Raw genomic sequence first — 15,693 nt, forward strand, 5'->3', positions numbered from 1 at the left:
CTCCCCCCATCATGGTGACATCTGCCATTATGTGACACAACCAGGCAACCAGGGAAGCCCTGGTTTGGACTTTCCAGCCTCTAAAACTGTGAGCTACATAAGCCTCTTTTGTTTATAAAATACCCAGCCTCTGAATTGGAGATGTGACTCAATTGGTAGAGCACCTGCTTTGCAAATGCAAAGCCCTGAGTTCAAAACCCAGTCCCACCAACTTGGGTATTATGTTACAGCAACAGAAATCAGATGAATACATCAGGATTCTAAAATAGTTAAAATCACTGAGGCAGAGAATAGAAGAGTGGTTTCCAGAGGCTGAGGCGTTGCTACCCAGTGGCACAAAATTTCAGCTAAACAAGCCAGTAGGTTCTTTAGACTTGCTGCTCAATGCTGTGCCTGTAGATGATACCATATTTATACTTAAGAACCTATTAAGAGGGTAGATCTTCCATTAAGTATTATTACCAAATTTTAAAATGAAAAAGAGCTTGCTAAGCAAATACAAGGTGTAAATAGGAGAGCAGGGAGGTACACAGTTTTAGCTGACCAATGGAATTCTTCAATCCATTGAAGAATCCAGATGGCCACTTTGAAAGCCATCTTGGCAGAAATGATTTGTTCTTAAACAATAACAGGGGTCATTGAAAATTATCCTTCAAGAAGGAACCTGATTAGTACATTTATGGTAAAATCAGAATCAATTCCATCAGTACCTACTGTAGCAGGTGCTGGACTGGGAACTGAAAATATGAACAGAGTAGCCCATGCTCTGAAGTGAAGTGGGTCTCAGTGCTCAGAGATTCCAACATTGACTCTGCCACCTGATGACTGTGTGGCCCTAAGCAAGCTGCCTGACTTCTCTGTTTCCTGTGGAAAATGGGGATGATGATCTGTAGGGTGTTGCACAAGTTAAAAGAGAAAAGAATGCCTAAAGTGCTTTGCATTGTGCCTTGCATGAGCTGAGATGTGCTGTTATCATTACTAAATAGTATTATCAATCGACATGGGAAAGACACAGCAAGGATGGTGCGGGAAGGACAGAGGACACTGTTCCCTCAGGAGAGAGCTGTCTGGGTGCTAGGCTGCAGATCAGGACCAAGAGAGCATCACAGAAGACGTTGACTTGGACTGGGCCATGGAAGGAGACAGACACAGAGATGACTCCAAGGTTTCAAATGTGGATAATGGAGAGTGTGGTTAACTGCACCAGGTCAGAGTGGGGCAGGGAGGGCACAGAGGACTTGTCCTGGCCTGGGTGGCTCTGAGAGCTGGTGTTCTCTGGGCTGGTAAGTCCAGGGGATGACAGAGACCTCTGTGACCAGGAAGAACCTAAGCCAAAATAAATTTTTCTTCTTTTAAGTTGTTTCTCTCAGATATTTGTCACAGGGATGAGAAGTCTGACTAGTATGACTAAGTAGGCAGGGTGGATGCTACTGATTTTGGGTCAGCCATCTGCATGGCCCCAGGGAAAAAACTTGCACTTTCCCAGTATGGGGTAAGCAGCAGCAGTGCCTTTGTCTCTAGAAATTTCCTGAGCTGGCTCAAGCTACTTTGGGGCCAAGGTTCAGGCCTAGGTATATGTGATAAGGCAGGGGAGGGCAACTGACTCTAAGACTCCTCCAAAGCAGCTGTTCTACAAAGGAGTTAACGAGGTCCCTAGGGCACCTCTTTAGGTCTTCATCTTTTCTTAAGGCCTACTTTGAGGAAGCCAAATTTGCTCCTGGAAAGAGGCCTTCATGGAGGCTCATGAGCTCCAGACCAGCCCTGGCATGGACCAGCTGGGTGTCCCTGGACAGGGCACCCTGCCCACACCCTTAAACTCCATCAGCCTGGAGACACTCAGCTCTCTGAGAGCTGCAGTGCCCTAGAATGAGTCCTCTGGGTACTTTCACACTTCATCCTGCTTGCCCTTGTGCATTTAGCTTACTCTTCATGCCCTGCCACCCTCCTAAGCCCTTGCAGAGAAAATGCCACATGCCTGCATGTGTTCAGGGCAGGCAAACTCTCCCCCAAGACAGCACAGCTAAAAGACAGCAGAGCCAGGTAGTAAATCTAGGTGGTAGTCTGGCCCCATGGATACTGCTCCATGGTGAAAGGCACAGATATTTTATTTATTCTTTAAGATCACCATGAGCATGGTGTGAGTCTGTGTTTGTCAAACTGTCCCCAAAAGCTTAATGCATCAAACAGGTGTGCACAGGCCTCTTGGCACCTCCGGATCTCACACCAGAAGGTTTGCACCACCTCAGGTGGTGTGAAAAGCATCCCAGCAGCCAGGGCCAGTGTCAGCTATGACCCTGCTTCCCGCTGGGGGAGCAGGTGATGACAACACCAGGAGGGGTCCAGGTCATGCAGAAGGAACTTGCTGAGGCAATTCAGGTCACTGCCCTAGAACAGCACTTCTCCTTGTCTTGAGGTGGCTTGTTGGGGTACAAGGCAATTCAGGCAAGGGTGGGCAGACCCCAGAGGCCACGAGGTAGTTCTCTGCCTCTGCATCCCAGAAGGGATGTAAAAGGCAAAGCTGCTGGCCCTCCTGCTGCTGCACACTGAGCCAAGGTCCCTGAGAGGGAAATCAAGTCAGGAGAGGTGGTGGGCTGCATCTGTGGAGCAACTCTAAACTCAAGTGCATTCAGGTGCACACCCAGGGGCTTGTGTGCTCTGCTTTCAGGTGGGATGAACAGTTATTGTCCTATACACAGATGTTTTCCAAACACAAACACAACCCTCACTTTGCTTAAATTATTCTACTCAAAACCACAGACTCCCTTGACTCCTCTCTTCCCCTCCAGTTAATCAATTCCCTTTCCCTGCCATCCTTCCCAAAGGACCTGCCCACCCTTCCATCCTCTTTCCACTAAGCCCCATGCCTGGACCACCTTGTTGTCCGAACAAAGTCATCTGGCTCTCCAGAGGCTGTCCCTTTCCATGTCCTGGTGATGGCAGAGGGGCCAGATGGAACAGGACAGTCCAGGTGGAGTGTGGGGCTGGCACGCTACTGAAGGACAGCTGCAAAAGTACTCACTGAGTCTTCTGGAGCCTTCTTTACACTTCCCCTTTTTGTTTTGTCTCCCCCCTCCCTCCCTGGCCTCTTCTCTTCTGCTCCCATCAATTCCCTCTTCCTGGGTAATGCCATCTGTCCCCAGCCTCTAGCACCAAGTTTACAAGGACACTGCACAAAAGTGTCCTTGTAACCTCTTAGGGACCTCCTTGTGACCTCTTAGGGAGCCTCAGACCCTTCTGCTCACCATCCTCCGAGCCGATCCCTGAGGATAGTCAACAGGTGACACAAATATAACATCCTGATTCCTACTTCTGGCTCTCATCCCCATACTGTTTCTGTTCAACCATTCACCATCCCAGAAAATGTTGCTCATAAACCAGGCTCATAAACAGGAGTCCTACCTCTTCTTCCTCCCCTCCATTCCTCATCAACCCTGCTGTTGGCTCTAACTCAAAAATACAACTAGCACCAACACCCTCACACTCACAGCTGTAGTCCCATCCACCAACCTCGCCCTGGACGATGCCCACAGCTCCCAACTGGCCCCCAGCTTCCCTATCAGTTCTGTACCCCCTGCCCCCCAAAACAGTCAGCATGACCTACAAAGCATGTTTTAAGAGCTGGTAGGGCAAGTGCCCCCAGAGTTCTTGTCTCTCAAAAGTTTCTTGGCTACTCTTATTTACTCCTTTTTCAGATGAAATTAGGAAGCAAAACAATTCAATGGTAAAACAATCCAACCTCAAGATCCATTCATTGTAATAACACCCTAAATTCAGGTTCAAAGAATGCATACAATTTCAGGACTTTGATATTAAAGAAAGAAAGAGAAAGAAAGAACACCCTAGGCCTCCTCTCTGTAGCCAGTGTTCTGGATTAGGAATCACCCAAGTCTGAATTAAAAATAGTTTCTCTTAGCTGGGCGCAGGTGGCTCGTGCCTGTTATCCCAGCTACTCACGAGGCAGAGATCAGGAGGACTGTGGTTTGAAGCCAGCCCCAGACAAATAGTTTGCGAGACCCTATCTTGAAAAAACCCATCACAAAAAAGGGCTGGTGGAGTGGCTCATGGTATAGACCCTGAGTTCAAACCCCAGAACAGCAAAATAAATAAATAAATAATAAATAAAAAAGACTAGTTTCTCTTTAGGTAAACTGAATAAATAAAAGCCTGAAGCAGAACCATTGAGATTTACCAAAAGAACCACTCCTTTATAAGCTATTCGACCTTAGCTTTCACGTATTTTTCTGAGTTTCAGTTCCGGCCGGGGGCGTGGCTTGCCCTGGCCGGGGGGCGTGGCCGGCCTGGGGGCGTGGCCATGTCTCTTACCTCCCTGAGGCACGTGTAGATGGGGCACACGAGCACGCGGAAGGGCTCGCCCGTGCTGCTGCGCATGGTGCCGAACACCTCGCACAGGAAGGTGATGAAGCCCAGCCAGCGCTCCACGTCCTGCTGCTGCAGCTCCTCGCGCACGGTGAAGTCCTTCTGCGGGGCACAAGACACTGTGTCAGCCTTGCAGGGCTCGGAGAGGGCGCCGGGCACTTCCCACTGTGCCAGAGCGCCTATTGCCCAGGGCCTGGCAAAACCTCTGGCTTCGATGAGGATGGAGGGACTCATTGTCACCCTGCCTGTTCCTCCTCCTCGCCCCCTATCTTCTTCAGGTTACCCTGCTGCAGGTCACTACTCTCCTTCACAGAGGCCCTTCAGTCTGGCCTTGATGACCTGAATACTGAGGGGGGAGGGGGCTAGAACAGAAGGCAATGACACCCTTCCCACACTCATCATCTCTCCACTGCACAACCTTGACTAACCTCCAGATCACAGCCCTCGCCATCAGGGAGTAACCGGAACACTGCCTGCCGGCACAGGGTCACCAATTAGCCACCAAGGCCCAACGTAGTCCCTGCCCTGGGCTGGAAACCTGAGTACAGCCCCTGCCTGTGAGAGGCTCAGAGCGTAGTAGGGGAATTCGAAGCATTCATCCTCTCCTTCCTCCATTCTTAAGACCACTACAGCGCTGAGTGCCAGGCATTACCCCAGGGCCTAGGGTAAGACGCGCTCACTCTTAGCTATGATATGAGAGATGGAGTTGAATCAAAAGTCAGAAATAATCCTTGCCAAAGAAAATACTTAGTTTTCATTTAAAAAATTTATTTACTTATTATTTTAGATGGAGTGTCACTGCGTTGCCCAGGCTGGTCTGTAACTCTTGTGAGTTTAACCGCTTCAGCCTCCTGAGGACTGGATCTACAGATGGACAATGCCTGGCTGAGATCAACGATAATTTCATAATAGTGCTGACTTAATCCAAGATGAAATTATTAAGACTGGTGACTTTGTGGGAAGGGGGCAGAAAATTATAAAGCAATACCATTTCTTAATTTAGATCATATGGATTCACAGGTTATTGCTTCTTTCCTAAGTTTGACAGAGGAATATAAATTAAAGTATGCTTTTAAAAAATGTTAAAATTATACACTAGTAACCCGCTTGCAGAATCAAAAGCAGGTTATATAAAATAAATGGACGGGTAAAAACAAAACTGGGCAAATGAAAAAAATTAAAGCATCAGTAAAATAAAAGTATTTTAAAAGGTAGCCATTAAACAAAGTAATAAGATTATTTGTACAGGTAAAATGCTGCCCATAACAAATAGATACCATAAAAATGTTATATACTGAATATCATAAACTGAAAATATATCAAAAGCTATTGGAAAATAAGACATAGTGGCACACACCTGTAATCCCAGCACTAAGGAGGTGGAGAATTTTGAGTTTGAGGCCAACCTGGACTACATGCATGACCTTACCTCAAAAAAAAAAAAAGCTACTGAGACCTAAGAAAAAATAGAAAGCAAGAATTAATTGTATTGGGAAATTAAACCATTAGCATTCTATTATTGATTAAATGGACAAAAATTAATTACTTAATTTCAGGAATTTAATTAATAAGTCTAAGTTGGAACAAACATGATAACAGTTGTGATTACACCATCAGATGCTGTTACTCCAAATGTTCAACTCAAAAAAAAATTAGATTCAGGTATCGTGGCTCAAGCTTGTAATCCCAGCTACTCAGGAGACAGAGACGGGGAAGACTGTGGTTCTAGGCCAAAGCCCAGGCAAAAAGTTCTCGAGATCTCATCTCAACCAATCACTGAGCTTGGTGGTACACGCCTGTCATCCCAGCCACTCCAGGAGTCACTAATAGGAGGATCATCGTGTAGGCTGGCCTGGCATAGCGCGAGACCCTGTCTCAAAATAACCAATGACAAAGGTGGCGTGCTCAAGTGGTAGAGCACCTGCGCAGCAAGAATGAGGCCCTGAGTTCAAATCCCAGTACCACAAAAAAATTAGACAACCATCAACAACTAACTATAGGAAAGGACGTAATTCAGATAAAGCTAGAAACTAGTTAGAAAATAGAGAAAGGAAGTTATGCACAAAATCAAATAAGAAGAATAAATATACAATGAGAAAGGAAAATGGATGCGGAAAAGATAAAAAATTACGACTATGCTGATGATTTTGAAAAAAAATGAAGTAATTCTTCAGAAAATACCAAATACTGATAAAAATAAATAAAAACCTAGAATAGATGAAAAATCCATAAACTGAAATGATAGTCAAAAAAAAAAAGTGACAAGCTATAAAAGAATTAACCTTTATGAGGACGTCTGGAAACTTACGACTTTTATAAGTTAAGTTCATTTCAAGCTTTCCAAAAAAAAAAAAAAAAAAGATAATTGCTCTCCTTGAGAAACCAACCCGGAACACAGGAAAAGATAAGCTTTTCTAGCAGTTCCCTATAACCCAAATCTCATAATGATAGTAAATTCCAAACAAGGAAGTACACAGGCTGATCTCTCCCGCGTGAAGCAGTGGCAAGTCCTAAGCGAAACAAGCAAACAGATCCACTATAACCAAGTAGATCTTTATCCCAGGAAGGCAGGATGACCGACTCTCGGGGAACCTGTAAAGGCGATAATATTACAACACTAGGTCTGACACAAACCAGCAGTGGTGCCCATGACCCTTGGAAGGGAGGAGGTAAAGTTTTTAGATGATATGAATGAAAAACCCAAATGAGTCTTCTAGTAAAGGTTACAATTAACCAGAGTTTAGTAACCAATTAATGAGTCTTTAGATGCAAATTTAATATACAAAAAAGCTTTCTTTTATGACATTTACCAGTGAAGCATTTTAATGCACAAAAACTCATTTATGAAAGCAATACACATAGGGAAGAGACATTAGTAGGAAATATGCAAGATTTCTATGAAGTTGTGAAACTAAGCTAAAAGAGTTAAGAGTCTATCTTGCACAAGTGAAGACACACATATGATATTCCTATTTGTAATGAAGCGTTCTAAAGATGGAAGCTAGGGCTGGTGGAGTGGCTCAAGTGGTAGAGTGCCTGCCTAAGAAGAATAAGTCCTGAGTTCAAATCCTGATCCCACCAAAAAGAAAAAACAATGACTAAAGATGGAAGCTCTCTCTGAATTCTTTTAATACCAGTTTGTACTCCATATTCTACCATAAGCTTTTTGGAGGAGGAAAGGTAGTGGAGACTTGAAAAAGTGACCCTAAGAGGAATTTGAAAAGAATAACTAGGGGGAAATCAAATCAAAACAAAACAAAATTGAAAAGAATTTTTATTGCTTTTAACCTATTCGAAAGCATTAATGATTAAGAGGTTGTGGAGCCGGGTGTGGTTGGCACATCTGCAATCCCAGCACTTGGGAGGCGGAGGCAGGAGGATCGTGAGTTCAAAGCCAGCCTTGGCTATATAGCAAGACCCTCTCTCAAAGAAAGAGGCTGTGGGACAGACAGAGCATGGAGAGCTAGATCAGACAGACAGCCCAGAAACAAATCTGGCATCCATCAGTGTTTATCACATGATCCTGAGAAGACTATAAACCACTGGTAAAGGAAACATCATTCACTCAAGCAACATTGCAGGGATGGCCGTCTAATATTGAGAGGAAAATAATTTACATACAGCCTCATTTTATACTGGGCTCTAAAATGAATTCCTGATGGACTCAAGAGATAAATTAAAAAAACAAACCATAAAAACTGGAAGAAAATGAAACTGAGTATTTATCAAATTTCTGTATTTTTTTTGGCACTGGGGTTTGAACTCATGGCCTCCTGCTTGCCAGGCAGGTGCTCTGCCACTTGAGCTACAGCCGCAGCCCTTTATCAAATTTTTGGATGGAGAAGGGCTTCTATCCATTTCTCTAACAACAGAGAAATGGATCATAGTATTATAAACACACCTACAGCTAACTGATCAGCCAGGGAAGATATCTGCAAAAATGTGACAGAGTGGTGATATTCATATATTGTGTACTCAAATTTGTAATAAAAGCACTAAACCCCTCGTGAATGAATAAAGGACAATTCTATGTCAAAACATAAGCATCTAATAAATATATGAAAACAATTAAATACAAGTAGCAGTTAAATGAATAAAACACCTTTTCCATCTGCAGTATTAGCAAAACAACAACAGAAAAAGTAACTGTCAGTGCTGGTGAGGATGAAGTTAGACAGGCACTGTCATTTATGGAAAGTGTACTTTGGTAACCACTTTTCTGAAAAACCTTAGACTAAGCCTTAAAAGTGTTCTGACTGATGTGGTAATTGCACTTTTGGGTAACTATCAAAAGGAAATAATTAAACATAGCAGGAAAAATAAGCTTAATGCACCTAAAAATTCAACAGCCTCAGTATTTAATAACAGGGGAGTGATTAAGAATTCATGCATTCACTGAGAATGAGGTTCATACAAAGTCGATAAAGCATGGGAAGATGTTTATATAACTGATAAAAGCACAACCAAAAGCTAAATAAAAAAAATTCCAACATTGCATGTACTATATCATTTCACCCATGAATAAATTGTTTAAAAGAAAGAAAATGGGAAACATTCAAAGTGTTTAACAATAGTTGTTTCTCAATAGTGGAATTACGGATGACCTTTATTCTTTGTTTTTTTTTACTTTCTGAATTTCCATAATTTTCTGCAACCATTTCTTTTTCTAAACAGAAAACCTTTCTTGTTTTTGGCAGCACTGGGGTTTAAATTCAGGGCCTCATGCTTGCTAGGCAGGTACTCTACCACTTGAGCCAGTCCACCAGCCTAAATCTAATCAGGAAAAGTTATTGGCGATTGTGACTACCTTTTTTTGCCTTAAAAAAAATAGAACAGTGGAAGTCTTGGGGTGATTTGCAGCAGAAGTGTGGGGGAGATGGAACGTGAACACACCTACCCTAGAAGCCCCCCAGCTATGTGTCTCCTCCTGACACGTGTTAGAGGCTGCCAGCTTTCCCTCTGAACAAGGAATCCTTTTCTGCCAACAGAACCCAGCCACTCCTTGGGTCTCCGGCTCTGCCCCCAACCTCAGCCTCTTGCATCCAAAAGCAGCAAGGAGCCTCCGATCGGGTGGCAGCCATTTCAAAGTCTGGTATTTGGCTCTAGCTTCTCATCTGACTGGCAGGCTCCCTCCTTGTAACCCCTAGTGCCTTTCCCCAAACTTTAAGGCTACCATTTAAGCCCCGTTTCCTGCCTAAAACTATTTATTGACGTATTGCTATTTCCTGCACCAGCCACATCAATAAGCCCTGAAAGCCATTCAGTGTCTCAGGTTTCTCAAGGCATTCTGGGAAATTCTTCCCACTCTGGATAACCACATGAACTCTGGCGTGGTAGAGTCCTGTGGCCAAGCCAAAAACAGCTGTGTACAGGCAGAGGGGGAAAACACTGTCCCCCACCTCCCTTGGGCAGGACAGCCACAGCAGGGGAGACGCTGCTACAGGGAGGGGGGAGGCTGGGACACAAGGACCTCAGTGTATTTTTACACTTCCTGAGGTCGTTGGCCACCCCCCACCCCAACTACTCAGCATCGTTCTTTTCCCCCACTTTTAAAACAAGTGACCAAGGGAAATTTGCCCATCCAAACCCAACCTCCCCAAAGACTCTGGTTTGTTCCTGTCCAGAGAGGTAGCTGCTGTTGCACCCCCACCTCTCCAAGTAGGGCGGGGAGAAGAAAGTATACTTTTAGTTTCTGCTGGCAGGAAGTTTCTTTTTCCTTGAGAAGCTGGGATGGGTTGTGGGAGAGGAGGGCAATGGGGAGTTGGGGGCCTTCCAGCCGCAAAGCATCCATGTCTTTTCCCTGGAAATTGATGATGGGGCTTAAAAGAAGTATTCGATAGAATTCTTTATGTTTGAAAGAAGAAAGGCATTTTTGAATCAAAGATGCTTTTTCATTTATTTGTCTCCACTTTCCTTTCCTTCAGGGCTCTGCTCTTCAAGGAGCCCCCTCCCTTCTGGCTACCTCTCCACAATAGCAGCCCTCTAGCTCCACCCTAGCTTCCCCCACTAGGCCTCACCTCCTATCTTGGCTTTTTTGCTGATCATGGGAGTCTTTCTCAGAAAGAGCTTGACAAGGGCAGACATCCTATTTGTTGGATCCATGCCATCTCTGCCCCTAGAATGGGACCTGGCTCACAGCAGGTGTTCAGTGAGTGGGGGGACCAGATGAACAAGTAGCCATGGTTAAGTGACCAGACATTTCTTCTCTAAGAGGTCTGGGCTCTGCCCTTCTTTTAAAATCTAAGACTTGAGAACAGAGTTGGTATGTTTGCCCAATTCACCTTTTTTTTCTTTGTGGCCACCATTCCTCTTCCTGCCTTCTTGATGCAGCTCTGGTTCCTGCTCAGGGATGAGTCTTAGCACATTTCACTTCTGTGGATCACATTTTTTGACAGAGTGATGTCCTTGGCTGATTTGGGACTTTTCTTCCCTTCTCAGGGTTGCTTCAGGTAAGGCTGTGCCGTTCTGCAGAGCCACCCTTTGGTGGTGAGGTGGAATCACCTGTGATTTTAGCCTTGCTCACCAGCCTGAGCCTCGTTTTCAGTTAGACTGTCCCCCTCTGGGCTGCTTGCTGAAGCCATGCAAGACCCTCACCAGCTCCCCAACTCCATATGCCTCCTTGATCCTCTGTCCATATCACCTGGCCTAGGGTCTGCTGCCTGTCCCAGGGTCTGGGTAGTTCCTGGAAGGCTTTCACTTCACAGGGTTCATTATCAGTGAAGGCAGGACCAGACCTTCCCCCTTACAGTCCTCAAGGTGGTCCTTTCTTGGCTCCATTTGCATCAACGGTGAGGCAAGGCGAGGGGATTCCCACACCCAGAGTTGTTCTGAAACTTGGAACTCAGGGATGCTATCACATTATCAGGTCACTTCTAGCTCCAAAGAGGACCCTGGTGTTCCATTTCCTGTCCTTTCCTGGGACTTTTAGATTCCATAAAACACCTCAGAATCCTTATGAAAAGGGATTGGGATTGTCGAGCCATCTTGTGTTGGTTGTGTCTTGGGACCAAAAAGAACCCGTTCATGTAGCTATAGGCTTCTATATGATGGCATGATGGTTCCTGACCCCACTGGAGGGGCTCAGGACTGCTCAGGGTGAGTGGAAGGGCTGGAGAGGAGCATGGGCTGGGGCTGGGGGCTTCCTGGAGGGTGTGGGTCAGGAGGGGAGGAGATGGGGAGAAAGTGCAGGCCTGGGGCCCTGTCTTTCACACACCACTCAGAGCAGCTCAGGGAAAGACTGCCCTGGCTTGGCAACAGTCTGACCTGGCCAGACTGACTTCCTTAGTCAGTGAGTCACATGTGCAGTGTGTCTGGCACACAGTAGGTGTTTAGCAAGTGACAGAGAGACCTCTTGATAGTTGTCTCCTGAGTCACCCTGTTCACTAAGGACTGCCCTAGACCTGGCTGCCCCCTCCTGGAAGACAGCTCCAGCTAAGGGATGTGCCTGTCAGGCTACAGCACCTCACAGCTGGCCATCATGGATGCCTCCTGGCCACAGGTGCCAGTCTTGGTTCAGTCCTGCTGGCCCGGGGGACGCTGCTGCTCCTTGACTCTGAGTCTGACCTGCAGTTCACTCTGCGCAACTTGTATTCTGGCAACATCTCCTGCGACTTCCCGTGGTGTCTGGGAGAGAGAGTGTCCCAGGGGACCGTGTGAACATGGGGCTGTGGCTGCACCCCAGCACTGCTTGCTTGACTTGACTTCTGATGTCTGCTGACCCTAAGCTGCAAGGTTCGCTCTTCCTTACTTGGACCTTCCCCAAGTCTGGCTGACCTTCCTGGCCTATGCCCCAGACACCCACACCCCATGCCAATTCCTGGTCACTCCAATGCTTCCCTCTGCCCCTGCCCCGGACACTTAGGATCCTTAGTTGCCAATGAAACAAACTGCTCCAAACTAGCTCAGGCACACAGGGCCTGAACTGGCTTCCATGAGAGGGGAAACTAAGGGCACAGCCACAGGGACCACAGGGCTCAAAGGAAGATGCCAGGGCTGGTACTCCCCTCTCTCCACCTCTGTTTATCTGCTTTGACTTACATGTTGACACTTTCTCTCTGGCCACAGATGGGGAGTCTCATCTTTGCTGGTAGCAAAGATGGCAGTCAGCAGCTTCCAGTGCTTCTTGTAATGGCAGAATCAAAAGGAAGTCAGAGAGTCAGAACCATTCTCTCCTAGTGTCCAACCCCAAATCTCAGGGAAGGATTGTGATTGGTCCTGCTCGTCACATGACCATTTTCCAAACCAATAACTATAGATGTGCAGTAGAATTCCCTGATTGGCCAGGCCTGTGTCATATGGCATTTCTGTATTCAACTTGATAACACCTGCCCACTGCAAACACAGGCCACCCCTGGGACCGTCATGTGGCTGTCACCATCGAGTGCCTAAAACACTCCTGTTTAGCACGTGCCAAATTTCCTATGTGCTGATGTGACTGCTGTGCTTGCTCTCCCACAGGCAAAGGAAGACAGAGTGACATTGTAAGGATGATCTTGAATCTGCTCTGATCAATACACATGAAGACCAGGCCCCAAATGCTGGTCCTTTAACTATTTCTAACAAAAGATGACTGATGGCTCATGACAGGAGGGCTGGGGAATGCTTTCTCCTTGGCATTTGCCTCCAGGCAAAGGGTGCACACTGTGGCTAGGAACTGCCATCAGCCACTTCCAGTTGAATCTAGATCATTCTGGAAATATCTCTAAGCTTCCCAGGCCGTAAGCACCAGACTATTTCTGTTGGCAAAATCAGGTCAGGTAGGCTGGGCTCTGCTGATAGTAGGAGGGTGGGGGAGTGGTGCTGGGGTGCAGCGGGAGAAGTCAGGCTGATTCAGTGGGAATTTTGTCTCACACTTACGCAGGCGTGAAACCTCATTCTCAGGCAAGGAGAGACAGCACCTGCTGTGGCTGTGGCCTTGAGAAGCCCTCAGCAGGGCTGGAAGTGTTCCTTTCAGCTGGGCAGGAAGAGAAGCCTGGACTGTCTGACAAAGGAGCAATACTACGGATGAGCAGAAAGTTCTCATGCCAGGGTGTCACTGGACTCAGCCTCGGGGAAGCCACCAGCCCAGGGGCGCTGTGGCTGAAGTCCATAGACCCAAGGGAAGCCCTTGGGACTCAGACACTTGGCAACCTAGTCTCACCTTGTGGTGTTACTGTGACCATCCTACCACACAGTCATAGAATATCCTTCCCACACTTTGTCAGCTCACTGGAGGGCAGGTTACCTTGGTCTCACCACTGTCTGAGATTGCCAGTGCTGGAAGCCCAGTGTCTGCTTCCGCACCTGTTGCTCTTTCTATCCCTAGAGGTGCCTGTTTGAAAAGACCCTCACATGGTCAGTACAGCTGTCCCTCTCCACCCTGCTCTTCCCTCCAGGTTTGCCCAGAAGATCGAGCTTGCTGTCGTCTGTAGAACGGAAATGCCTCCCTGCCTAGCCACTACCCTACTAGGAGAGGGGCCAAGGACTTGGAGACAGGAATTCACCAGGGGCTGGCCCAGCACAGATGGGTCTTAGCCATGATGCAGGGCTCTCTGTGGGGATGTGGTGCAGGGGTGGTGGCAGTGGTGCTTTATGTTGTCTCAGTCTGAGGAATAAGCCAACTGATAAATAAAGGCAATATGGCTAACCAGTTGCCGCCTTGCCTTGGTGTCGCCATGGAAAGAGACCACTTAGCTTATATCCAAGGACAATAAGGCGATGGAATGAGGTGAAAACCCTCCTTGAATAGAAAAGGGTCACTATACATATTCTGCCCTGTGGGAAACTGAAGGCTACAGCAGACATATGTCCTGCCCAGGGTTTTCTGTAGGAAGAATTATAAGTTGGGGCTGGAACCCAGCTTTTCCATCCAGCCTTCTGGAGTTTCCTAGAGTCTGTTCTCAGAGTTCCACCTGGACCAGGTTTTACTAAGATGCTCAGTCCCCAACCCCTGACAAAACTGCTGTCCGGGCTTCCTCTGCTGTGGGCCAGGCTATGCTATAGAAGCCACTGGAAACTGAAGGACATTAGAAGTCCTGCTTTCAACAAGCTGCCTGTTGAAATTATCTGGAAGGCTAGTGTTAAAAATAGATCGTTATGCAGGCGTTATTCAACTATTTATAGATTTTGAGAAAACCCCTTAAAATGCTCACAAAAAGATTTGGCCTCGACTGGGGATTCCAGAATGACTCAGCCTGAAGCCCCAATCCACCCATGACTTTGAACATGGCCACAGATGTAATCTTCAAAAGTCACGCAAACAATTGTGGGGCGTTATTTGTTGAGGAGACTGCAATGGGAGGGTGCACATCTTTTACCAAGCTATGACCCCCAAATGTTCCCCAGATGACAGTCAAGAAACAGGCATAGGTGAGGCATATGGAACAGTAACCAGGGGAAGCCAGGATAGAGGAGGACACAAGTCCAGTCAGCTTGGGGAAGGCCAAGGTTTGTACCTGTGAACTAGGGGTGCTGGTTGTGCCATGCCTCTGGAAGCTGTATGGGGGTAGACATGCAGAAGTGGTCATCATGCCTGGTATTTTCTGCAAAGACATGGATGGACCTATTCACATCAGCTCCATCTGAGCAGCCCCTGTGTTGCTAGAGGCTGTTCAGTTTGGTCCTGCCCTACTGGACTTGGTGACGTCTATTCTGTGCTATCCAACAAGGTCCAGACACCCTAAAGTGCTCAGGCCCCCTGGATGAGTTGTGAGCTCTGGTCTGAGGACCAGACAGGCTGCTCATGTGTTTCCCACGGAGCCACCTGTGGGGATGGGTGAGGGACGATTGGTGGGTGGACTTGGAGTCCCCAGATCCCCGGTGATCTGTTTCACACAGCTGAGGGCATACGCAAAATTGAGTTTGGAAGAAAATAACTGCTGCTAAAAATGTGTAAAAACCACTGGTATGTCACGATACAAACCATGGGCTTGAAAGCCAAATAGGCCTGGAAGAGGCTTTTTGGTCCAACGTCCATGAAATCTTGGACCCGGGCAAGCCCCCAGACTCCTAGTCTCCCAGGCCGCATCTAGGAAGGGTAAATGGGGCCAAACATAGGAGAATGAAAATTGCCTGACCAGAGGAGGTGCTCAGGGAATGTCTGTCCTTCCTGCTTCCCTGGCCTTTTGTGGGGGTGTGGAGGCCAGTGTGGGATTGGACAGCCTGGCTAACCTCTCATCCCCTGTGAGGGAGGTATATCCACAGAGAGAAGGGAGAACAGCTGGTGGCTACTGACACAGGTGAGTGTGGTGCAGTGAAGAGATAGGGCCCACCAGAGATGGGGTAGGGGTGGGCAGACCCCCAATGGGAGCTGACATTCTGGCTAGAACTAGTTTTGTG

At 47.0% G+C, this 15,693-nt stretch overlaps 1 protein-coding gene across 5 annotated transcripts in view; it reads right to left on the bottom strand.

Annotated features, from left to right (window-relative positions):
* The window catches only part of Ctif (cap binding complex dependent translation initiation factor), a 266,455-nt gene that overhangs the window by 34,401 nt on the left and 216,361 nt on the right, over window positions 1-15,693 (bottom strand). For all 5 annotated transcript variants that reach the window (XM_074069856.1, XM_074069854.1, XM_020159590.2 and 2 more), the window contains one exon: window positions 4,324-4,479. In XM_074069856.1, the coding sequence (XP_073925957.1) occupies window positions 4,324-4,479 (156 nt within the window). The remainder of the gene's footprint in view (window positions 1-4,323; window positions 4,480-15,693) is intronic.

Source organism: Castor canadensis, chromosome 4 (assembly GCF_047511655.1).
Source record: "Castor canadensis chromosome 4, mCasCan1.hap1v2, whole genome shotgun sequence".
Lineage (NCBI taxonomy): Eukaryota > Metazoa > Chordata > Mammalia > Rodentia > Castoridae > Castor > Castor canadensis.